The sequence below is a fragment of the Bombyx mori genome, chromosome 20, assembly GCF_030269925.1.
Source record: "Bombyx mori chromosome 20, ASM3026992v2".
In the NCBI taxonomy this organism is placed as follows: Eukaryota; Metazoa; Arthropoda; class Insecta; order Lepidoptera; family Bombycidae; genus Bombyx; species Bombyx mori.
Genome location: NC_085126.1, coordinates 5,991,236 through 6,016,188, shown reverse-complemented (window position 1 = coordinate 6,016,188; position 24,953 = coordinate 5,991,236). Strand labels below are relative to the sequence as shown.

General features: G+C 37.5%; 2 protein-coding genes across 2 annotated transcripts in view; one reads left to right on the top strand and one right to left on the bottom strand.

Moving 5' to 3' along the window:
• Positions 1–3,803, bottom strand: part of LOC101742153 (facilitated trehalose transporter Tret1) — a 28,343-nt gene extending 24,540 nt beyond the window's left edge. Inside the window, exon 1 of the mRNA XM_038018150.2 lies at positions 3,608–3,803. Coding sequence (XP_037874078.1) covers positions 3,608–3,680 — 73 coding nt within the window. The 5' untranslated portion in view covers positions 3,681–3,803. The remainder of the gene's footprint in view (positions 1–3,607) is intronic.
• A 12,163-nt stretch (positions 3,804–15,966) lies between these two features.
• LOC110385458 (disintegrin and metalloproteinase domain-containing protein 10) overlaps positions 15,967–24,953 on the top strand; it is a 19,298-nt gene continuing 10,311 nt past the window's right edge. Inside the window, exons 1-5 of the mRNA XM_021348882.3 lie at positions 15,967–16,255; positions 16,877–17,071; positions 17,618–17,727; positions 18,908–19,145; positions 19,893–20,088. Coding sequence (XP_021204557.1) covers positions 16,084–16,255; positions 16,877–17,071; positions 17,618–17,727; positions 18,908–19,145; positions 19,893–20,088 — 911 coding nt within the window. The 5' untranslated portion in view covers positions 15,967–16,083. The remainder of the gene's footprint in view (positions 16,256–16,876; positions 17,072–17,617; positions 17,728–18,907; positions 19,146–19,892; positions 20,089–24,953) is intronic.

Below are 24,953 nucleotides of genomic sequence, written 5' to 3'. Positions count from 1 at the left end.
GGTTTCAGGTCCCAACTCAGATGGTTGGACTGCGTCGTACAAGACACAAAAAACTCAGGGTGAACAGTTATTATTATTATTTATTATTTATATATTAAGTTGCACCAACAAAGTGATCATCAATACAAAATATTGAGAAATTGACAAAAGATCATGGCATATTTCACCTCAATTATAAATGCAATCGACAGTGCATTAAGAACAAAAATAAAATAATTATATAACTAAGATTTGATTACATTTGATTGATTGCTTAAGATTATTTTATATTTAATTGGGAAATATTCCGCGACAGATTTTTACTGTAAGTTGTGAGACAATTGAGTTCGTGAAGAAAACCCAACGAGTAAATCGGGCCGGAAAAATTACTGGACCAGGCTAGGTGGCTACGGCTGTGATGCCTCAGATGTTGGTGATGATGAATGGTAACTTCATAGTAATAAAGGTGAAATCTGTATCGGTGTGTGGAAGATTCATTATTCAATTTTTCCGCTAAAACCCTTGCGAAGGTCCGCCAAATTCAGACATACATCGCGAATGGCGCCTCCTAAAGCTATTAGACATTCTAATTGAAATTAAGCTTAATGTCGAGAGGTTTAGTCGGTAATTTGAAAGTAGGGTTATAGATTAGGTAATTAAATTTCTTAAGTCTCAGGTGAATTACCTCTAAAGTCTAATTGCTATTGATATTAATCTAATGTAAATTAAATAAATAAAAATACAAAATTTTTCTCCCGTTCCGTTAAGAATAAATATTGCGATAGTAAATAAGCCGAGAATAAACCGTACAAATAGTTTTAACAAACTAATATCCATATTCCGTAAAGCTTTTACCAGCAATGCATTTAAATATGCATCGCCTTTCTACGAACTTTGTTGTATATTAACTGTTCTTAGGCCGCTAATTTATTGCAGCAAATGACAGATAATTCAGAACATACGTGCGTGCGGACTACAGTGCAGACGATACCGGTTATAACTAACAGACTAACTGCGTTTTACACTTAGCAACAAACAGTAATTTATCTTGACAAAGTTGCTTTGACACACTCAATACATTGTAGTATGCTTTTACTGGCCAAAGGATCGACAGTAGCGTCAAACGAAATACTAAAGAGACCAAACAAAAAAAAGGTTTTAAATGAATTTGAACGGTATTACAAACGTAAAATTAATGATTTTTTAATCGATTTGTTTTTTGTTTGATGACCTTAGAGAAATTAAATTAGGTAGGTATTTCAGATCCATTGCGAACTTTTAATTGCATTTAATTACATATACAGAAACATATAGAAGAAAATAGTGTAAAGTGATAATGAGTCGCCATTATGTATTTATGTGTTAGATTATGTTTATTACATTATGTGCCTACTATTTTTACTTTTGTTCGTTGGTTCACGGCTCAGGAGACTATAGACAACAGAATTTGTGAATGCCGCGACTTATCTTGAGATTTCAACCGAAGATATGAAGTTTGAAGCAGAATAACTATACTGAGACCGTAGAACTTATATCTCAAGGTGGGTGGCGCATTTACGTTGTAGATGTCTATGGGCTCCAGTAACCACTTAACACCAGGTGGGCTGTGAGCTCGTCCACCCATCTAAGCAATAAAAAAAAAATAAAAAAATGGCCAATAGTTTAGGTATTTTCGAGACTCACGTGAGTTGTAGACCTAATTAAAACTACTTTTACTTGAACGACTTTAAAGTGTTCGTGTAAAGTTTATCGTCCGTGACCATGAAACCGTAAAGTACCGATTAGAAACACCACAAAAAATATTATGACAGTAAAAAAGGCGATACCAAACCGTAAAAGTAGTTTTAGTTAATTGAAGTCGTCGCGGCCTAAAAGGATAATAACGTCGACGCGATAAACGACATTTGAGTCGATATTTGAGTCAAAGCCGGCAATGTGACTTTTGGACAATTATTGGTTAATCAGAAAAACGAATTATTGACTTTGTATTCCATTGGCAGTCACAAAACTCTTCTGAACGACATCTTAGATAAATAACAGGTTAAGTATTAACCTTTATTTAATGCGGGGTTTGAACCGTATTCTTTGAAGGAAACGATTATATTCAAATTAATCTGTATTGACATATCAATAACATTTTTTTGTCCAAATGCACAGATTGCCACCTTTGATAATAGACGATTCATTTGTATGTAGCGACGCAACGGTGTTCGAATCCCGCAGGCGGGTATCAATTTTTCTAATAAAATACGTACTTCATAAATGTTCACGATTGGCTTCCACATTGAAGGAATAACATCGGTAATAAAAATCAAACCCGCAAAATTATTATTTGCGTAATTACTGGTGGCAGGACCTCTTGTGAATACGCACGGGTGAAGCACTAGCTGCCGTGAAGCAGTAATGCGTTTCGGTTTGAAGCGTGGGGCAGCCTTTGTAACTATAAGACTAAGACCTTAGAATATATATCTCAAGGTGGGTGGCGCATTTACATTGTAGATGTCTATGGCCTCCAGTAACCACTTAACATCAGGTGGGCTGTGAGCTCGTCCACACATCTAAGCAATAAAAAAGAAGATTTAGTTACCTCTCTAACCAAATTCATTAGTATCGTATAGTCGAAGCACTATAGGTACTGTAACGGTCTAATTTTATTATATATTATACTTTCCTAGTAGTCTCTAATTGTATGAACCGTATTTTATGTAATTTTTATAATCAATTTTATAATCAAACATATCATTTTCTGGGACACGATACTATAATACGTCACAATCCATAACAGAACACAAAACGCAAATATACGTATATAATAATTAGTAACTTTTGCATCTGCAGCGAATACGGACGAAAGAATAACCTAACAATCACTACATTTGGGCCCACAAACTCTGTGATAACTTTGCAAAAAAAACATTTTGCTATAATGTTGTGTGAAAGAAGAATAAACTAAGAAAGGCAATTCGCATTTGAACTCTTACGATAGTCTAATTATGATATTCGGTGATGAAAGAAAAGCGTTATTAAATCAGAGACAACTTAATCGAAAAACAATTAGATTAAGTTAGATTTTAATGTCAACTTTATGTTCTTTCTTTTTTTCTACCTAAGCTGATGGTCTAGATAGACCATATCAGCGTCACTTATCAGCAGCAATCCAATCCTAACCCAGCAATCCTACCAAGAGCCGTGCTTCGCAGAATCTACCACCGGATCGGAAACACGACCCGCTGAGAAGATCCGGCGAGAAACTCAGTGGGCTCAATGTTAACATAAGCTGCGTTCAAATCATTGTTAAAATACAATTTACACTAACTAAAAAAAAACGGTCGATTTTGACGCAAAGGGTGAAATGTACATAAATATTTAATTTAAAAATACACATTATAAGGCTGCGGTGATGATGACCTATTATGATTTCTTACAATTCAGATTCGTTTCCGTTATTAATATTAATTGTTGATATTTTCCTAAAAATACCCTAGAGAAAACCATCAGACTACCTTTTAAAATGACATTTTTAGATTTCTCAAAATCAATTTAAATAATAATTCTAAAACGGACTATTAATATAATTGTCAAGACAATATCGAACGACAAAAATAAAATATATAAAAAAAATACTCACTTAAAATCGAAATCAGAACTTGATTGATCTTGCTGCCTTGAGCGCAATATTTTTTCGCGGTATATTTCAACATGGCTGTTTTTTAATTTTTTTTTTTTTTCGGTAAAAGGCTTAGGAGGAGACGCGCGCGCTCGCCTGTCGCGCTTTGGTCAAATGGACGTCTGTAGCGCGTTTTCCGTTCCGAGTATGACATACGAAAACAATATCGTTAATTGACAGCTGTGTAACTGAAATTGGACCTTTCTTTTTAATGCCGAGCTAGATGTGCCGCGCGATGTTACTCGCGTTATAAATGTAAAACATAAAAACTTTCTAACGCTAAGAAGCTTCAAGGAGACTGTATTCGAAACAACTATAAAGTACCATGAAATTGGCATTGCTGATGTCCACGGGCGAATGTAACCAGTCACGATCATGTGCGCCCTACGCTCGTTTGCCTACTAGGGAAATTAAAAAAATATAATTAAATCTTATCACAAAAGTAATAAATCAGCATTTATGAAAACATGAATTAAATCGTCCACTGAACGCATAACGGTTGTTGCTATTACTCGTAGTAAAAATCTTGTTATTGCAGGTACGCGGTAAATTGCCTCTACCCGATGATTTGCAGGCGAAGTAAATTGTCCCTTAGAAATAAGGTGACACACTACAAAACTTGCATACGCCCCGTCATGACCTATGCAAGTGTAGTGTTCGCTCACGCGGCCCACACTACCTTAAAACCACTACAAGCCATTCAATCCCGTTTTTGCAGCATAGCCGTCGGAGCCCCGTGGTTCGTCAGGAACGTCTACCTCCATGATGACCTGGACTTAGAGTCCATCAGTAAGTATTTACAGTCGGCATCGATGCGCCACTTCGACAAAGCCGTACGACACGAGAACCCTCTCATCGTGGCCGCCAGTAACTACACTCCCGATCCTGCCGACAGAATGGAAAGCAGTCGACGTCACCCAAAACACGTCATTTCGCATCCTCCCGATCCACTAACGGTGCTTTTAGGTACCTCAAGCACCGGTCATCATTCTCGTTGAACCCGGCGCTTGCGACGAAGGGCTCGACGAGTAAATTAACCCACTGAGTTTCTCGCCGGATCTTCCCAGTGGGTCGCGTTTCCGATCCAGCGGTAGATTCTGCGAAGTACGGTTCTTGCTAGGGTTCGTGTTAGCAACGTCGTCAGGTTTATGAGCTCGTCCACCCATCTGAGCAATAAACAAAAAACACTATTGGTGTGCTCGTCCACCTTTCTAAGCATTAAGAAAAAGAGCGGCCATTTCAATTTTGCAACATAAATGAGACTACGACCTTATGTTTCGCGGAGTAAGGTTCACATTTTCTCCATTTAATGCCAGTTTAGCTGCACGACTACTATACCACCGAGTCAGTCAGTTAAATGGTTACGAATTAAAATTTTCCGCTTGGGCCAGACGTAGACACAATTAAAACTATTATTACGGATTAATATCGCGTTTTTTACTGTCATTATAGACGATAAATAAACAAAATAGACGGTAGTCAGCAAATTTTCACTGGTGGTAGGACCTCTTGGGAATCCGCACGGGTAGGTACCACCACCCCGCCTATTTCCGCCGTGAAGCAGTAATGCGTTTCGGTTCGAAGGGTGGGGTAGCCGTCGTAACTATACTGAGACCTTAGAACTTATATCTCGAGATGGGTGGCGCATTTACGTTGTAGATGTCTATGGGCTCCAGTAACCACTTAACATCAGGTGGGCTGTGAGCTCGTCCATCGATCTAAGCAATAAAAAAAAAAAAATTTTTTTTTCGGATGACTATAAATACCTTTGTGGTTCGTGACCACGAAAACTATGAAGGATTCGAAACTGTCCAAGTGATGTGATAACAATGACAAAAAACTCCATATTAAATCGTAAAAGTAGTCCTAATTGTACAAATTAGTTTTGCGTGAGGAACGTCTGAATTTGTTTTGCTGGAATAATAGTATCTAATAGGTAGTCAAAAAATTTCCACTGCGGCCGTCACAAATTCGATCGCAAAAAGCAACCTTTAATGAAGAGGTTTTAAATTTTATACATAACATTTTTTTTATACGGCTAGATATATATAAATTTCAAACATTTTTATTCAACAACACTAAATATAAAGCCTATGATTGTGTAGTGTCGTATCTATAGTACCTACAATATACATATAGCTGTATTTCTTTGAGTTTTTATATCGACTTATACGTCATATTTTTAATCAACTTAAAAAAAGAAGGAGATTGTGAATTTTTTCCTTTCACCTTTGTACGTCGAAATTTTCTTTAAATGAACCCATTTCGATATTACATAATTTTGTTTCAAAGATGCTGCTTCCCAATCTGACCAGTGGTGCATTTAGCAATTACTTTACGATGAAGCTTAAGTTGAAATAAACTTGATTTTTATTTGAATAACGATTCAATTAGATGATGGTAAGGAACGATAATTAAACGATACAATAGCCGGAATTGTCACGATCCAAGGTATAAATACCTGTCCGACAGCTAGAGCCCACGATTCGCTGTAGTTAACCACTTGTGAATACATCACGTGCGTTAATTATCTTATATTTAGAGCCTCCCTACTCAAGAGTGCATTTCCTAAGCTACTAATAGACACTGTTAGTCACATAGTTGTACAGGAACTGGTAAAGATTGTGAGGTTAAAGATTGAGATGTTAGGTTTTTTTTTATTGCCCTTGTAGGCAGACGAGCATACGGCCCACCTGATGGCGAGTGGTTACTATCGCCCATGGACTTCAGCAATGCCAGGGGCAGAGCCAAGCCGCTGCCTACCGCTTAATACTCTCCACAAGCCTCGTTTGAAAAAGGACATGTCATAGCGCTCGGGAAACACCGTGGAGGGGAGCTCGTTCCATAGCCGGATGGTAAGTGGCAAAAAAGACCTCTCGCACTGTGGATGACCGCAGTGGTTCCAGGTAGTATGGATGAACTTTACTTCGGTGGCGGGCGGTGCGATGGTAAAAACGAGATGCCGGTATCATCTCGAACAATTCCTCAGAGGTTTGATAGTGCCGATCTTTGACCACACATTCTAGGGTAAGATGTGGTAAACATGTAATGTCCGTATTGTCCACTTATCTTATAGGTCATTAGGATAGATTTTGAGTCAAAAAAAGAGCGTGACAGATCCGATATAATACTCAGCTCTTTTTAGACTCTGGTTTCTCCTATTTAAGGATTTATTTAAGGTTTGGCTAACGTATACTTGTTGTAACTTTACAACCCGCCAACTTCCTAAAGCTTAGTTTCCTCGCGATTGACTAGCAAATAAACAGAGGATATAGGTGATTTAGGACGGAAAATCAGCTAATGAAAGTTACTACGAATAGATGATGCGGATTTTTCTAATGTAGTTCAAGATGCCGATAGCGACATATTCTATCTTTACCTAATTTTAAATAGACACACGTATTAAAAAAAAAACACGGTTCTTAAATAAAAAATAATTCACACAATTCGTATGAACGCTTCACCCTACAAATAAACAAAATAATATTTTCATCTTAACTATAGGCATAATACTAGATCGTATTTTGCGATATCACCTTAATTAACTTTGAAATGAGAAGTAAGCCGTTATTTTTGTTTATCGTTTTAAAAAAAAGTAATCTAATCATTCTAAATAATTGTTCTTTCCAAAATTTGAATAACTTAATTACTTAGAGGCTAGAAAAATCTCGCTGTCTGAAGATTCTAAAGTAGTTCCATTTTGGTAATTGAGCCATTTCATTAAAAGTAAATTTGTTTAAGTAAGTGAATCTGTCGGTATCGGCATTCCTCAGACTTACGGTACTATTTACCTACAGGTATGTATACTAGTGAATACCGCTTCGTTTTGACTTGTGATAATCTCTATATATAAAAATGAATTGCTGTTCGTTAGTCTCGCTAAAACTCGAGAACGGCTGGACCGATTTGGCTAATTTTGGTCTTGAATTATTTGTGGAAGTCCAGGAAAGGTTGAAAAAATATAAAAAAACCTCGGAATTATATAAAAACAAACAATTTTATTTTTCCTTTGATGTGGGCCCTTGATGTGTCTTTTATTTATCGATTGAGGCACTACGAAGCCTGCCGGGTCAGCTAGTGTTAAATGATATATAAACGTACTGGTTGACCATGTTTTATGTTAAGACATTTCTTTTATGGCGAGAAGGAATCGCCTGATTTCCGGACACGAGTAATGGCGCTCATCAGAGCCTTTTCGAGTTACACCAACTAAAACTGTAACTAACATTCGAACTTCGGCAGAGCCAAAACTAGGTGGTGCATTTAGGGCGCTGTGCATCTCTTCCCATACCTTCCCATAACTTTACTGCATAAATCGCTTGTCCCCCCTACACTGCTTCGAGGGTACCATGCTGGCCATCCGATGTCGAGTAGAGATCGACTGTGGATTCAGCAGTGTCCTCGCAAAAGAAAGGAAACATTCCCTGAAGTGACATCATTTCGAATCCTCCCGATCCACTAACGGTGCTTTTAGGTACCTCAAGCACCGGTCATCGTTCTCGTCGAACCCGTTGCTTGCGACGAAGGGCTCGACGAGTAAATTAACTCCCAGACACAGCCCACTGAGTTTCTCGCCGGATCTTCTCAGTGGGTCGCGTTTCCGATCCGGTGGTAGATTCTGCGAAGCACGGCTCTTGCTAGGGTTCGTGTTAGCAACGTCGTCAGGTTTGAGCCCCGCGAGCTCACCTACAAACGTTAGGGTTACGCTGAAATAGCCTCTCAAGGCTCTCAGCTTAGGTAGGGAAAAAAAAAAAAAAGCTAAGCTTAGGAAGAAAAAAACCGTCCGTACCGTCGAGGCGGTCCGCCCGGTTCTCGCGGACTGGGTGGGCCGCGACCGCGGATGCCTCACCTTCCGGCTGACGCAGATGCTTACCGGCCATGGATGTTTCGGCCGGTACTTGCACAAGATAGCCGGAAGGGAACCGACGGCGCAGTGCCACCACTGCGCTGACCGCGACGAGGATGACACAGCGGAACATACATTGGCGCGTTGCTCTGGATTCGACGAGCAACGCGCCGCCCTCATCGCGGTCATAGGAGAGGACCTATCGCTGCCGCGCGTCGTGGCTACGATGCTCGGCAGCGACGCGTCCTGGAAGGCGATGCTCGACTTCTGCGAGTCCACCATCTCGCAGAAGGAGGCGGCGGAGCGAGAGAGGGAGAGCTCTTCCCTTTCCGCACCGGTCCGTCGCCGTCGAGCCGGGGGCCGGAGGCGGGAATACGCCCGTACGTCCCGGCCCCTGTAGGTAGCGGCCTCCCCCCGGTGAAGGTCAAGGGGCGACCTGAGGGGGTGAGGCCGCGCGGCGCGCTACCAGCACTCTAGCGCGCTGCCGTGGAGTGAATAGAGCGACCGGTCGACGGTGTATCGCGTCCCGACCCGGCAGGCTGGTTCTGGTCCAGCGGGGTATTCTGGGACACCAGCGGCACCGTCTGGGCGGCCCGACGGGCTGCCGTACCGAGACGGCCGACGTTTCAGAGCCTTCGATTCGCCTCGAAGGCTCCGTCGGCTGGGCGTCCTTGGGGTGAGCCGCGCCGTCTGGTTGTGGTGTTGACCGCGGTAGCCCCCCTACCTCATCCGGGTTCTGACCTCGGAGGGGATCGGACGTCGGGTGTAAGAGTGTAGGGGAGTCGTTTAGTGGGTGGGTCCTAAAATCCTTGGGCCCGCGGTCTGCTCACAACACCATGCAGATCGTTGAGTGTCACATACCCCGCGCGCCCCTCTTGCGCGGGGACCTCGTAGGAGGTTCGGCCCTCTACCCGAAAAAAAAAAAAAAAAGGAAGAAAAAAAACCTAAAGTGACAGAATCGGATAAAATTTCGAATCAATCGTCGGGCGCTAAGAGGACACACACAACAGAGAAAAGTAAAAAATTGAGTGTTTTTATATTTCACAAGAAGATGCGTAACATCAACGATGAACTATCGTCTTAAGGAATTAATTTTGATTACGTTGACAAAAAAAAGCCTTAATAAAAAATTAGCGATGCTAAATCATTATTTTGTATGCGAAACTAAGTGTCTACATTTATTGTCAACGATCGGCTATAAATAGAACTTCAACCACGATATTATTAAGGTTTTCGCCTTCCAGTGAATACATTTTCTGAGCTTAAAATAGAAGAAATTATTCAAATAAACTGGATTCAAGGTACTTTTGCCGCGAGCAATTCTCGTAAATACTAATTAAAGTTCTAAAGAGTTATGTTTATGGGTAGGCTAGTACTGCGTACTTATCTTTGCTTATTTTTACTTATATTTTATTTTTATTTCTTACTAAATCTCTACATTGCTTAACGCAGCAGAATTGTAGTACAAGATACGAAATGTAACGAAAATTAAGGTATCCACATTATCTACATTATATACTAGCTGACCCGGCAGACTTCGTAGTGCCTCAATCGATAAATAAAAGACCTAAACTGTTGTATAAAATAAACTTAAAACAAACAAAAGAAATCCGTCCGATACATCAAAAGGGAAAACAAAATTGTTATTTTTATTTAATTCCGAGCATTTTCATATTTATCTACCTTTTAAACCTTCTCTGGACTTCCACAAATAATTCAAGACGAAAATTAGCCAAATCGGTCTAGCCATTCTCTAGTTTTAGCGAGACTAACGAACAGCAATTTATTTATATATATATATATATATATATATATATAGATTATTTTTACTTACATTTTATTTTTATTTCTCACTAAATCTCTACATTGCTTAACGCAGCAGACTTGTAGTACAAGATACGGAATGTAACGAAAATTAAGGTATCTACATTATCTATATTATATATTTTCTAATGAAATACGTACTCAACAAATGATCACGATTGACTTCCACGGTGAAGGTTTAACATCGTGTAATAAAAATCATACCTGCAAAATTATAATTTGCGTAATTACTGGTAGTAGGACCTCTTGTGAGTCCGCCAGCACCTTGCCTATTTCTGCCGTGAAGCAGTAATGCGCTTCGGTTTGAAGGGTGGGGCAGCCGTTGTAACTATACTTGAGACCTTAGAACTTATATCTCAAGGTGGGTGGCGCATTTACGTTGTAGATGTCTATGGGCTCCAGTAACCACTTAACACCAGGTGGGCTGTGAGCTCGTCCACCCACAAGAGCAATAAAAAAATCTATGACGTACACATTAATTGTAATATCTATGTTTGTTGTATGTACATTAATTGTATTAAATTGAATCGAACTCAATAAAATTATGAGATACTAGCGGACCCGGCAGACTTCGTAGTGCCTCAATCGATAAATGTTGTAACCTTCTTTTCTATATTCCATTATTTGAAATATACTTCGAACACATTGTCATTTTTACCACCTATCATTATTATATTTTATGCTATGTCTTGAAAACATTGTTTTATTATATTGGCGACGAGTTAAAAAAAAAAATAAGATGAACGATGAACAATTCGCATTATTTTTACATGCACAACAAAATCAGCAAGAACAGATTTTACAAATTTTGAAGTTGTCGGTACCAGCAGCTTGCAATACAACAGCCAAGACCGTGACGAACGACTCTTTTACAAAACATGACACGGATAACAAGATAAGTATAATCAAACATTTCAATATGGATAAATACATTTCAGATACATTCAGAATTGACGATTACATTGATTTTTTCGAAAATAAATGCAAAATTCTTGATATCGATAACAGCGACTTACAGAAAGATTTGCTTCTGAATTTACTAACACCAGAGATATTCCACGAATTAAAAGTAGCTTTAACGCCTGATTTCGATATAGCTACATACAGCGAAATTTGTAACAAATTATTAGATCTCTATCGCATAAAAACGACGAGGTATAGAGCCTTAACAGAATTTTGGAATTGCACTAGAGAACAAAATGAAACGCTGGAACACTATGCAAACAGATTAAAATGTCTTAGTCGGGATTGTGGCTACACTAATGACTTCCTGGAACGACAATTACGTGACCGCTTTGCCACTGGATTGAATCATCCAGATTTAGAAACCGACTTGAAACAAAAATGGCCTGATTTAGTTCAAATGGTAGACGGAATACCAAGAGAAGTAACCTTCCAACAAATTTTTACAATCTCTCAATCAAGAGAACAAGCAGAACAAGACACACCACGAACAAGTATTAAAAAAAAAAATAGGAGCAAAACCAAAACCATACCATTACATCAAAATACAACACGAAAATTAAATCCAATCCATTGTTTACGCTGTGGAAAGAAAGAACGGCACAGCCTATCACAGTGTTCAGCCAAGGACCATATTTGTAAAGAATGTAACACGAAAGCACACTTTGAGAGTTGTTGCATTAAGTCTGGACGGGCATACATCAGCTATTCAGAAGGGAGCCGAAAATCAATTAAAAAAATAACAAGACCTCATAAGTCCTCAACATCATCATCATCTATCAGTAATAACGAGGAAGAAAGCGATGATGAAGTTATCTGCAGCGTCTTGGGTACACGTAAGAGAGAATGCAAACAAATCGATGTACGCATCAATGATATACCTTGCACTATGGATTGGGACCCCGGCTCTGCGTATTCAATAATAAACACGACATTATGGAAAAAAATTAGGATCACCATTTTTACAACCCGCCCCGAAACTTAAGGCCTACGGTAACACAAACTTAAAAACAAAGGGAATTACAAAAGTAACAGTCGAAGTCGACGGACTGCAAAAACTTCTACCTGTGGTCGTAATGAAAAATGCCAAACCAATGTTATTTGGTTTACATTGGAGTGAAGTTTTCGAAATGGAATTTCCAAAACCAGTATACTCCATCAAAACATCAACACCGATTACTCTTAAACAAATACTGGATAAACATTCACAACTCTTTGATGGAAAACTAGGAAAAGTTAACAATTATTACGTAAACATACATGTCAAACCAGAAGCTGAACCGATCCACCTTCCTGCACGGCCTATAAAATTCAGCATGAAAAAGAATATAGAAAGGGAGATAGATCGTCTGATCTCAGAAGGGATAGTGGAAAAAGTAGATCCTAATATTACACCTATTGAATGGGCTACACCCACAGTTAACATTCTGAAATCTACAGGGGACGTTAGGATATGTGGAGACTACAGAACTACACTTAATCCAGTACTTATTAAACATCTACACCCAGTTCCAATTTTCGATCAACTACGCCAAAATCTCGCAAACGGTAAATTGTTTTCAAAAATAGACCTTAAAGACGCATACTTACAATTTGAAATAGCACCGGATTCGAAAAAGTACTTGACGTTGTCAACACATAAAGGGTATTTCCAATACAATAGAATGCCTTTTGGAATATCGACTGCTCCTTCAATTTTCCAACATTTTCTAGATCAACTGCTAGGCTATATCACCAATGTAGCTGTATATTTTGACGACATAGCTATAGCAAGGAAAGATCTTTCAGAACATTTACAAACTTTATCTATTGTATTCGATCGCTTACAAAACGCTGGCCTAAAAGTTAATTTAAAGAAATGTAATTTCTTACAGAATCAGATTGAATACCTAGGTCACATAATAGATAAACATGGCATCCACCCAACCAAATCCAAAATTGATGCCATAACTAAGGCCCCAGCACCTAGTAATGCAAAAGAACTACGATCATTTTTAGGACTAGTTAACTTTTACGAACGGTTTTGTACCACATCTTCACGGGATTTGTTCGGATCTTCATGATCTAACTAGTAAAAAAAAAATAGATGGCGTTGGACTGATCACGAAAACAGAATATTTGAAGATACAAAGAAATGCATAACGTCTTCACAACCATTAATTGCATTTGACGAGAAACGTCCCCTTTATTTAGCATGTGACGCTTCCGAAAAGGGATTGGGTGCAGTATTATTCCACAAGAACTCGAACATAGAACAACCAATTGCTTTTTCTTCAAGGAAACTACGACCAGCGGAAATGAAATATTCCGTTATTGATCGTGAAGCTTTAGCAATAGTATTTGGTATAAAAAAATTTGATCAGTACTTGAGAGGAACGAAATTTAATCTAGTTACGGACCATAAGCCTCTTATACATATTATGGGTGCACGCCGCAACCTTCCTAAACTAGCCAATAACCGATTGGTAAGATGGGCTCTAGTAGTGCGAAGTTATCAATATGACATTTACTACAGGAAAGGTGAAAATAACACATTAGCTGATTGCCTTTCCAGATTACCAAACCCTGAAACGGAACCCTCCGAGACAGAAGGGCTTGTACATAAAATAGAACTACGTCTTTTGAGCACTCGAATGACTGACCTTAACCTATTAGAACAGTTACTTATGAAAACAACTGCAAAGGATCATATACTCACAAAAGTTTGTCAAAATTTAAAAACCGGCTGGAGAGAATCAGAATACAATCCAGAAATGAAACCATTCTACAGAAACCGGGTTGAATTATCTGTTGAGAATAAGATACTTATGAGGCAAGGACGCATCGTTATACCTACAGCACTCCGAAAAGCCATTCTTACATACCTTCATCGAGGACATCCTGGCATTTCTGCTATGAAAGCACTTTCACGTTACTATGTTTGGTGGCCTAACCTTGACGAAGACATAAAATTATTTGTCAAGAAATGTACCAGATGCCAACAGAACCGCCCTTGTAATCCTGAACTTCCTGTATTTTCCTGGTCCATACCAGAAGAAGTATGGGAGAGAATCCATATCGATTTTGCTGGACCGTTCGAAGGATCGTATTGGTTGGTATTGTGCGACGCTCTCTCCAAATGGGTGGAAATACGACCGATGAAACACATCAACACCAGATCACTTTGTCTTACATTAGATAACATATTTTGTACATTTGGCTTACCAAAAATGATTATATCCGATAATGGACCTCAATTTACATCTTATGAATTTAAAGAATATTGCACAAAACAGTCTATTTTACATGTCACATCATCTCCATATCATCCTCGGACAAATGGGCTGGCAGAACGTTTAGTCAGAACATTCAAAAATAGAATGGCATCGGTAGACAACACAAATCTCGAGCGCCGACTATTAGAATTTTTGTTTACATACAGAAACACTCCGCACTCGTCCACTGGTAAATCTCCAGCTGAGATGATGTTTGGAAGACAATTGAATTGCATACTTTCCAACATTCGGCCAGACAAAAGAAGATTAATGCAGTATTTACAAGTAAAAGAAAATATTCGTACCACATCACCGAGTTACCGACCAAGTGACCAAGTATATATTAAAACACGCAATGATAAAATATGGGAATCAGCGGTAATTACATCCCGAAAACATAAATATTCATATATTGTTTCAACACCAGGAGGACTAGAAAAACGAAGACATGCTGATCACATCAGGCCACGCGAGTCCTCCACCTCAGAAACCCCGAGGAATGAAAGGGCGCATTCTTCTATGCTGTCGGCGACTGCTTCTCCAGACATTGGAATGGAAACAATAATTAGCGAAAGGCTAACTAAAAACAAGAATTCGGCAGCAGTACCATTACCTACACCGCAGTCGCCTACAAATGTACAAATTTCTCCAAATTCACCTTTACAGCTCCGCGTCGAAGTAATCGACGTATACAGGCACCCCGCCGTCTGATCAACGAGATGTAGATGGGGAGGAATGTTGTATCCTTCTTTTCTATATTCCATTATTTGAAATATACTTCGAACACATTGTCATTTTTACTACCTATCATTATTATATTTTATGCTATGTCTTGAAAACATTGTTTTATTATAATAAATAAAAGACCTAACTTTTGTATAAAATAAACTTAAAACAAACAAAAGGAATCCGTTCGACGGGGGACACATCTATGGAAAAACAAAATTGTTATTTTTATTTAATTCCGAGCATTTTTATATTTATTTACCTTTTAAACCTTCTCTGGACTTCCACAAATAATTCAAGACCAAAATTAGCCAAATCGATCCAGCCGTTCTCGAGTTTTAGCGAGACTAACGAACAGCAATTCATTTTTATATATATAGATAATATTATAACATTACTGTTCTTCCTCATACTTCACGTTCAGTGAGAACTGCCAGTTTATTTTGAAGGTTTTCTTTTGTTTATTTATAGACGTGTTGACGAGCTGACGGCTCACTTGGCATTAAATGGCTACAAAAGTCTTTGGACATCACAGTGTGGATTCCACCACTCAGCTTAACACATACACTAGCTACTAGGTTTACTTGTACTTGACAATCACATGGCAATGGTTAAAGATTCGCCTGTTTCTCAAACCTCTTTCGATATAGAAAGAATATTTCTCACGCTGAAATCGTCAAAGTCGTAAATTCTTTCAAGAAGATGACAGACGTCTAATAACAAATATCACTCAAAATTATTAAAGCGTCTTCATTAAATTTCGTATTATTAAATACTTCGCTGTTGTTCATAGATAAAAAAAATCATTTATAATACCGTTCGTCATGATAACAAATAGTTTCCTTCAGTGGTTTTTCATTTCAGAAGTGCTATGCATGGATTTATTAGATCAATATGAAATTGGGCAACAAATCTGCAGCGCGTATGGTCACATGTTGATATTAGGAAAATTTGTAAACGAAAGTCACTTCTTATGCTTGAAGAATGGAGCTATAGGTCTATTTTTGTTACTAATAGTAGAAGTGTTTAATTAAAAGCGAATTAGCGAGGAAAAAAATAGCAATTGTGATTTTAAGGTTTATAGAAATCATAATTTTATTCCGGAACATTAATTGGATATGAACAATAGATATACATAATTTATTTTGTGTTTTGTCAGTACCGCAAAACTGTCCTCACTTCCGTATATACTACCACCAATAATGAATTCGACAAGATCCTTCTTTCATTGCAGTGGACAAAGAAAGTGAATTTTAGAAAAGCTCGGATTAAGAATATTTTTTTACTGTCATTATTTTCCCATAGAACTTTGATTTTGGCTTCGACTTATTGTGGGCATCATGCACGCTGTGGTATATCTATTTTAAATGAGTTGATTGAATATCTAATTGGACCATGAGCGCTTTAATAAGACAGAATGGAAGTACTGCCTACCAGGGCGCACTCACAAACAGCTCTCTCAAATCTATTTATCTTAAAATGTATTTTCAAATGTGTTTGATTTCCACAGATCGTGGCTTTAATTGCCTGTAATAATAGCCTACAGATAACTAAATCGTATTATATAAACGAAATAATGGTGCGAATTGACGAATGAATAATTTAATAAATTTTCAGATTCTTTCATCTTGACAAATGAAAATGCTGCAGTGCTTCTCGATCCCGACATTCCAGAAGACAAGAATATTATCAGAGCATTTCCACTTAATAACTTCAGCATGGCTTATGGTTTTCCCATCGAGGATCCGGCCACGGGTTCTGCCGAGGGATACGTCGGTGAGGACCACGAGTTCTATGGAGTCCTTCATTTGGGTATGGATGGTTCTGTTCATAGTAATTTGAATTAAAATGTGTGATTATTTTGTTTTCAACCAATACAACCAATTTTTCTAATGAAATACGTACTTAACAAATGTTTACGATTGCCTTCCACGGTCAAGGATTAACATCGTGTAATAAAAAACAAACCCGCAAAATTATAATTTGCGTAATTACTGGTGGTAGGACCTCTTGTGAGTCCGCGCGGGTGGGTACCGCCACCCTGCCTATTTCTGCCGTGAAGCAGTAATGCGTTTCGGTTTGAAGGGTGAGGCAGCCGTTGTAACTATACTTGAGACCTTAGAACTTATATCTCAAGGTGGGTGGTGCATTTATGTTATAGATATCTATGGGCTCCAGTAACCACTTAACACCAGGTGTGCTGTGAGCTCGTCCACCCATCTAAGCAATAAAAAAAAAACCAAAGTTTTTTTATTGCCTTTGTAGGGAGGACGAGCATACGACCCACTTAATGGTCAGTGTCAGTAATTAGTCCATTTGGTTGTTTGTTGTCTTTGTAAATAAATAAATAAACTTTAGGTAATAAGACCCTCCACGCTGATCCATATGGCGCAGATGACGTTTCTAAAGCGTTTGGTGCGTTTGAGAACGACAGTATGCCAGCCCCCAGGATCCGACGTTACTCACAGGTGATGAACAGGTGAATATTTATACTCCGTAGTTTTCTAGTTGTTTAGGAACGAAAAAGAGGAAGTTTGAAAGAAAATGATGTGTAAAAAGTTTTGAAAAAAAAAATTTTTTTTTTAAAGCAATATCATTGTTTTTCTTATGTTAATTTTTTCTTAAATGGATTTGACAACTCAGAAGACACTCAGACAGTTTATTGTTAGGCTGAATTTTCTGAACCGTTTAAGGTTATATGAGTCGACCATTAACAAAGCCGGCAATGTGACTTTTGGACAATTATTGGTAAATCAGAAAAACGAATTATTGACTTTGTATTCCATTGGCAGTCACAAAACTCTTCTGAACGACATCTTAGACAGGTTTTGAACCGTATTCTTTGAAGGAGACGATTATATTCAAATCAATCTGTATTGATATCAATAACATTTTTTTGTCCAAATGCACAGATTGCCACCTTTGATAATAGACGACTCATATGCAAATAAATATTTAGGTGTTGAAAATGGACGAAAGCAATAAATTTGAGTTTAAAGGCATTTGGAAAGATTTATATACGACAAGCGACTGTCGATGAATATATCTCTATATATAAAAATGAATTGCTGTTCGTTAGTCTCGCTAAAACTCGAGAACGGCTGGACCGATTTGGCTAATTTTGGTCTTGATTTATTTGTGGAAGTCCAGGGAAGGTTTAAAAGGTAGATAAATATGAAAATGCTCGGAATTAAATAAAAATAATAATTTTGTTTTTCCTTTGATGTGTCCCCCGTCGGACGGATTCCTTTTGTTTGTTTTAAGTTTATTTTATACAAAAGTTTGTCTTTTATTTATCGATTGAGGCACTACGAAGTCTGCTGGGTCAGCTAGTTATGAATATTTTTGAAATATTATCATTATCACATAATAATTAAAATAATTATATTATTTTATTTTTGTAATTTAATTTTAAAGTTTTAAGTACAAATCTTCAGTTTGTAATCTGCGGAGAATGCGCAAAATAAGTTTTTTTTTTTTTTTTCGGAGAGTTTCATACGTATTGTTTGCTTATTATGACCGGTTCGAAAGTATTAGTGCTACTTTTACTGTATATTTTCCCTTTTATTATTTTCAGTTTTTCCGTTTCGAATGTCTTCCAGTCTTCGTGGACGACCAAGGCGTAACTTAACTTTCCTTTTTTTCCAGATGGACATGAATCTCTTTCCGTATTTTCCATTTAAAATAGAGGAGCACAAGCGTTCTCCTGGCATCGCTACTGCCAGAATCTGCGATTTATTGCTATTAGCCGATATAGAGTATTTTGAAAAGGACGCGAACTCAAGTCTTCGGCATGCCGTGATGAAAATGATGCACGCCATAGCTCAGGCCGATCTTATATTCAGAAATGCTGATTTTGATGAAGACGGAATGCCTGATAATATAGGTGCGACAGAAAAAATTCTAATAAAATATTTTAAGCTAGCGACCCGCCCTCGCTTCGCTTCGGAAACTGTAATTTATTATTGATTTCTCCACTATTTAATGGATGTTATTATACATATAAACCTTCCTCTTCAATCACTCTATCTATTAAAAAACCGCATCAAAATCCGTTGCGTAGTTTTAAAGATTTAAGCATACATAGGCATATAGGGACAGAGAAAGCGACTTTGTTTTATATTATGTAGTGATGGTATTCATCTTGGGCATGTGGGAGGGGGTAGAACAGAATGCCCAAGATCGATGCAAATGGAAGAATTTGATTCGACCCTAGACCCCAGCAGAGATACCCTTTGAGTAGATCAAGACAGGATGGCATTACATCGTGATGACGAAAGTCACGGATAGAAGTCACTACCCTCAGACGAAAACAACACGATTAAAGGAGAGAGAATGGCTATCCCACCCTTCAAATCGAGAACACTTTTATTTATTTATTTTTTATTGCTCGATGGGTGGACGAGCCCACCTGGTGTTAAGTGGTTACTGGAGCCCATAGACATTTATGACGTAAATGCGCCACCCACCTTGAGATATAAGGTCTAAGGACTCAAGTATAGTTACAACGGCTGCCGCACCCTTCAAACCGAAACGCATCACGGCTTCACCGCAGAAATAGGCAGGACGGTGGTACCCACCCGCGCGGACTCCAGGTCCTACCACCAGTAAAAGTATTTAATGTTTGCTTCAGGTTTTTCGGTTAAGTACATCTTAGTGCTGACTTCGAACGAGACAAACATGCGCGTGTTCGGTGATCTGAGGACCGGACCAGCGGTGGACGGTCGCGCATATCTGACGCGATTCGCGCGACTACGCCGGCTGTCCGAAGTGTGCCTTGGTGTCGCCTTCTCGGGGTACACGTTCCAGAACAAAACACTTGGATTGAGGTAAAGCTTCTGATAATAGAAACGGTAAGTGTTAGACGGTTATATTTGAGGGAACTGGGTTCAGGAAGTGAGGGGCGATTTTAAAACACTGATCTTATCTTTTAAATAACACTTTTATCTTATCTTATCTTTATAATAAAATGAATTGCTGTTCGTTAGTCTCGCTAAAACTCGAGAGCGGCTGGACCGATTTGACTAATTTTGGTCTTGAATTACTTGTGGGAGTCCAGAGAAAGTTTAAAAGGTAGATAAATATGAAAATGCTCGAAATGAAATAAAAATAACAATTTTGTTTTTCCTTTGATGTGTCCCCCGTCGGACGGATTCCTTTTGTTTGTTTTAAGTTTCTTTTATACAAGAGTTTAGGTATTTTATTTATCGTTTGAGGCACTACGATGTCTGCTGGGTCAGCTAGTAATTAATATATATATATGTCGGAGACGGTAGCTAAACGAAACGCAGCGCGATTCCCGAGAGATTGCAGCACGATTGCGGTATCGTCAAACTCGGCTAACTTCGTGCTACGACAGAGCCTAGCCGATGGAGGCGCGTAGACGCCATCACAATATATTAAGTGTATAATTATATGTTAATATAATATTATGTTAATAATTATTATGTCATGACACAATCAGAAAATATATTTTATACTATTGACATTAATTGCATGATAAAGAATAAATGTATTATTATGACAAAACCTAACAAATTCTATTTAGGTAGGTAGCTACAATTTTAGACAAGTAGCAAACTCGCTACATTATTTTTTACACATTTATCTAGCCATGAATTTGGCTAATCAACCTACTGCTTCTTTTGAGCAGAAAAAAAATATGACATCTATTAATTTGGAATACGTTCCAAGTAATTTAAATTAATTACTAAGACAACAGAGTTTACCTCTTGCAGTAAATATGATTTATTTGGACACAGCCCATCAACAAATAATATTTCTTTGAAAACAACTGTGATCAACCTGGTGCATCAGAACTTACAAGGTTTGATGGGTAAAGAACTTGAAATTGATTTGTTCCTAGATTATAATAAAGTCAATGTTCTATGTGTTACTGAACATTGGCTTAAAAAATATGAATTAAATTGTAATTTTAAAAATCACCAGGTTGTAAGTTCCTTCTGCAGAGAGAATGCTATACGAGGTGGCTCACTGATCATTGTTAATAAAGATTATAAATGTAAGGAACGTAGAGACATTGTGAGCCTCTCTGTGGAACGGATTATTGAAATGGCATGTGTAGAGCTTGAGCGATTCATTGTTGTAAGTGTGTACAGGCCCCCGAATTCGTTATATGATTTTTTTGAAAATATAATGGAACGTGTTTTATTAAAGCTTTCTGTTTCTAATAAACATGTTTTTATTTGTGGTGATTTTAATATAAATTTATTAGAAAATACAAATGCCACTATTAGACTCAGAACATTGTTAAAATCATATAACCTTAGCAATCTATTTTCAGAGCCCACAAGAATAACTAGCACATCGGCAACCTGTATAGATAATATTTTCACAAATGTAAAACCTTTACATAAATGCATTATTAATCATTTAAGTTCAGACCACAGTGGACAATTCTTATCTTTTAAAATTAAATCTGTTTCAGATGTTAATAGTACAAGAAAGCTACCGTTTGTTCCTATTAATATTAGACGTTTGGAGAAGCTTAGAGGTAAAGTTTTGGCAAAAATTCCGAATGTTTGTTATAGTGAAGATCCTAATGTTCATTACATGGATTTATTTAATGTTATTAATTCTGAATTTAGTGCCATCTTTACTTCTAAAACTCTGATCTTACATAATAAAAGATCATTCAATGAATGGGCGACTGTTGGAATTCACAAAAGTAGGCAGAGATTATACGATCTCTATCATGAAAAATCATATAATCATAATAAGTCATTTCATGAATATGTCTCTAAATATTCCAAGCTGTTTAAAAAAGTCTGTACATTGGCCAAGTCATTGCACTTAGGCAATCTTATAAAAAATGCACCTGACAAAATTAAAATGACTTGGAATATCATTAATAGGGAGACTGGGAATGTCAGAAACAGCAATGCTGAATTAACTTTAAAAATCAATAATCGAATAATAACTTCTCATCAAGAAGTGGCCAGTGCCTTTGAGCACTACTTTGCTGATATCCCAGCTTCTACCACAAAATCTTTAATTTCATCTCCTACCGTCGCCGAATCATTACTGCAAAATCATGTTGATAAATGCAGTGTTAACTTTAAGTTCACAAATATTGATATAAAGGACATAATTGATACTTTCAAGCTCATTAATATTAAGAAAACTGGTGATTTATGGGGAATTTCAATTAATGTTATAAAATCCATTATTGATATAATTGCACCTTACCTTGCTACAATATTTAATGACTGTATTGATGGTGGTGTGTTTCCTGATCTAATGAAATATAGTAAAATAATACCTTTATTTAAATCTGGTAGTACTTTTGACCCCTCTAACTTTAGGCCCATTTCAGTACTACCTACATTGAGTAAAATTTTTGAAAAAATTATTCTGGAACAACTTTTGAACCACTTCAATTCCAATAACCTGCTTCATAACAAACAATATGGATTCACTAGAGGTCGGTCAACTATTGATGCAGGTGTAGATCTCATTAAAAATATTTTTCAGGCTTTGGAAGAGTCGCATAATGCCCTTGGGGTTTTCTGCGACTTATCTAAAGCTTTTGATTGTGTTGAGCATAATACATTGTTGAGGAAATTACACCATTATGGTATTAGGGGCGTTTCATTAGAACTTATTAAATCTTATTTATCCGGAAGAATCCAAAAAGTAGACGTTAAAGGAACCAGATCTTCCGGTGTCTTACTTAATATGGGTGTTCCTCAGGGTTCCATATTGGGTCCCTTCCTATTTCTTGTATATATCAATGATTTACCTAAGTTTATTGAAACCCGTCACGAGGTCGTATTATTCGCTGATGATACATCATTATTGTTTAAAATTAAACGACATTTGGAAGATTATGACGATGTGAATGATGCTATCTCGCGCGTGGTACATTGGTTTAGTGTTAATAATCTGTTATTAAATAACAAAAAAACAAAATGTATAAAATTTACCACACCTAATGTTAGACAAGTTGACACTAATATTACTGTAAGTGGAGAGACACTGGAGCTTGTGGATTCGACAGTTTTTCTTGGTATAACAGTTGATTCCATTACATTCCATTCCAACTCGTCTTATCTTCTATCGTTGTTATGTTTAAGGGTGCCCCCGAGACCCATAATGCGCGAGAGCCGTCAATCATCTCGTCTCGGAGTACCTCGTGGTGGTACAAATTACAGACGTAATGCATTCTTTATAAGAGCTGCTAGCAGTTTCAATGCTCTAGCTGACTTCCCTGAACTGGACATTTTCAATACTTCTACTAAGAGTATTAGGAGAACATTAGTCAGTCGATGGTTGAATGCAAATATTTAATTAATTATTTTCTATTTACTACGTTTTTCTGTTTTTTTTTTTTTTTTCTTTTCTCAAACTGTTTTATTTTTGTTTTTGTTTTACGTTTTACGTTAATTATTTAATTCTAGGCGATGCGACGCCACAATCGTTTATAGTTATTTAAATGCGGAGACATTTAAATGGTGTTTAGTTGTAAGTTTAGAGTTTATATAGTTTAAGTTCACTGTTTGTCTTCCTAATAAAATAAAAATAAAATAAAAATAAAGAATAAAAAAAATTCCAAGCTGCAGTGGGGTCCTCACATATGCAAGTTAGCGAGTAGGCTTAGTTCTGCAGCGTTTGCGGTAAAAAAAATACGAATGTATATTAATGAAGATACGGCACGCCTGGTTTATTTTAGTTATTTTCATAGTGTTATGTCCTATGGCATTTTGCTATGGGGCAATGCTGCCGATGTCGAAACGATTTTCATCCTGCAGAAGAGGGCTATTCGTGCTATTTATAATATGCACCCGAGGGAATCCTTGAGGGACAAGTTTAAGGAAATCAAAATTCTAACTTTAGCGTCCCAATACATTTTTGAAAATTTATTGTACGTGCGTAAAAACATTGAAGAATTCCCCAGAGTCTGCGATTTGCACAATGTGAACACTAGGAACAAACATAGGCTTGCGTTGCCGGCGGCTCGAATTAAGAAAATATGCAACTCTTTTAGGGGGCTGGGTGTACAGCTTTTCAACAAGATCCCACTAAACGTTCAACTACTACCTGTTCATAGATTTAAGAAAACTGTTAAGGAACGTTTGTGCAACAAGGCATATTATAAAGTTAAGGATTATTTACTAGATGGCACTACGTGGGAATGAGGCGCTCGCTCCTGGCCTTTTCATTTTTCATTATTATTATTATTATTATTTTTAATTGTATTTTTTTTACTTGTTTTTTCTTTTATTGTGAATATTTCTATTTATTTAAAAAAAAAGAAAATATTTGAGAAAAAACAAAAAAAAAAAGCCCGCTGAGTTTGTTTCGCCGGTTCTTCTCAGGACTGTGGCTTTTTTTGGAACCGGTGGTAGAGTTAACATTGTTATTTGTATTTTGACATTCAACAAGTGTGTCATACTGACATCTAAGTTGAAATAAATGATTTTGAATTGAATTTGAATCTATGCCATCACACTTACCAACCAACCTTCTTGAAGAGCGGTGCCTCCGTCCTAAGAGCTGTCATTCGTTTTTGTTTGCTAACGTCAAGAGAAGATTTCTAAATTGTTCTAAGACAACAAACGTGATTGGTGTACTCAATATTTCTCTTAGCTCGATCACCCTATTCGCCCCTATGATGTCTGTACGATGGTGTTAATAATTGTGGCTTCTCCGACATATATTACAAACACTACAC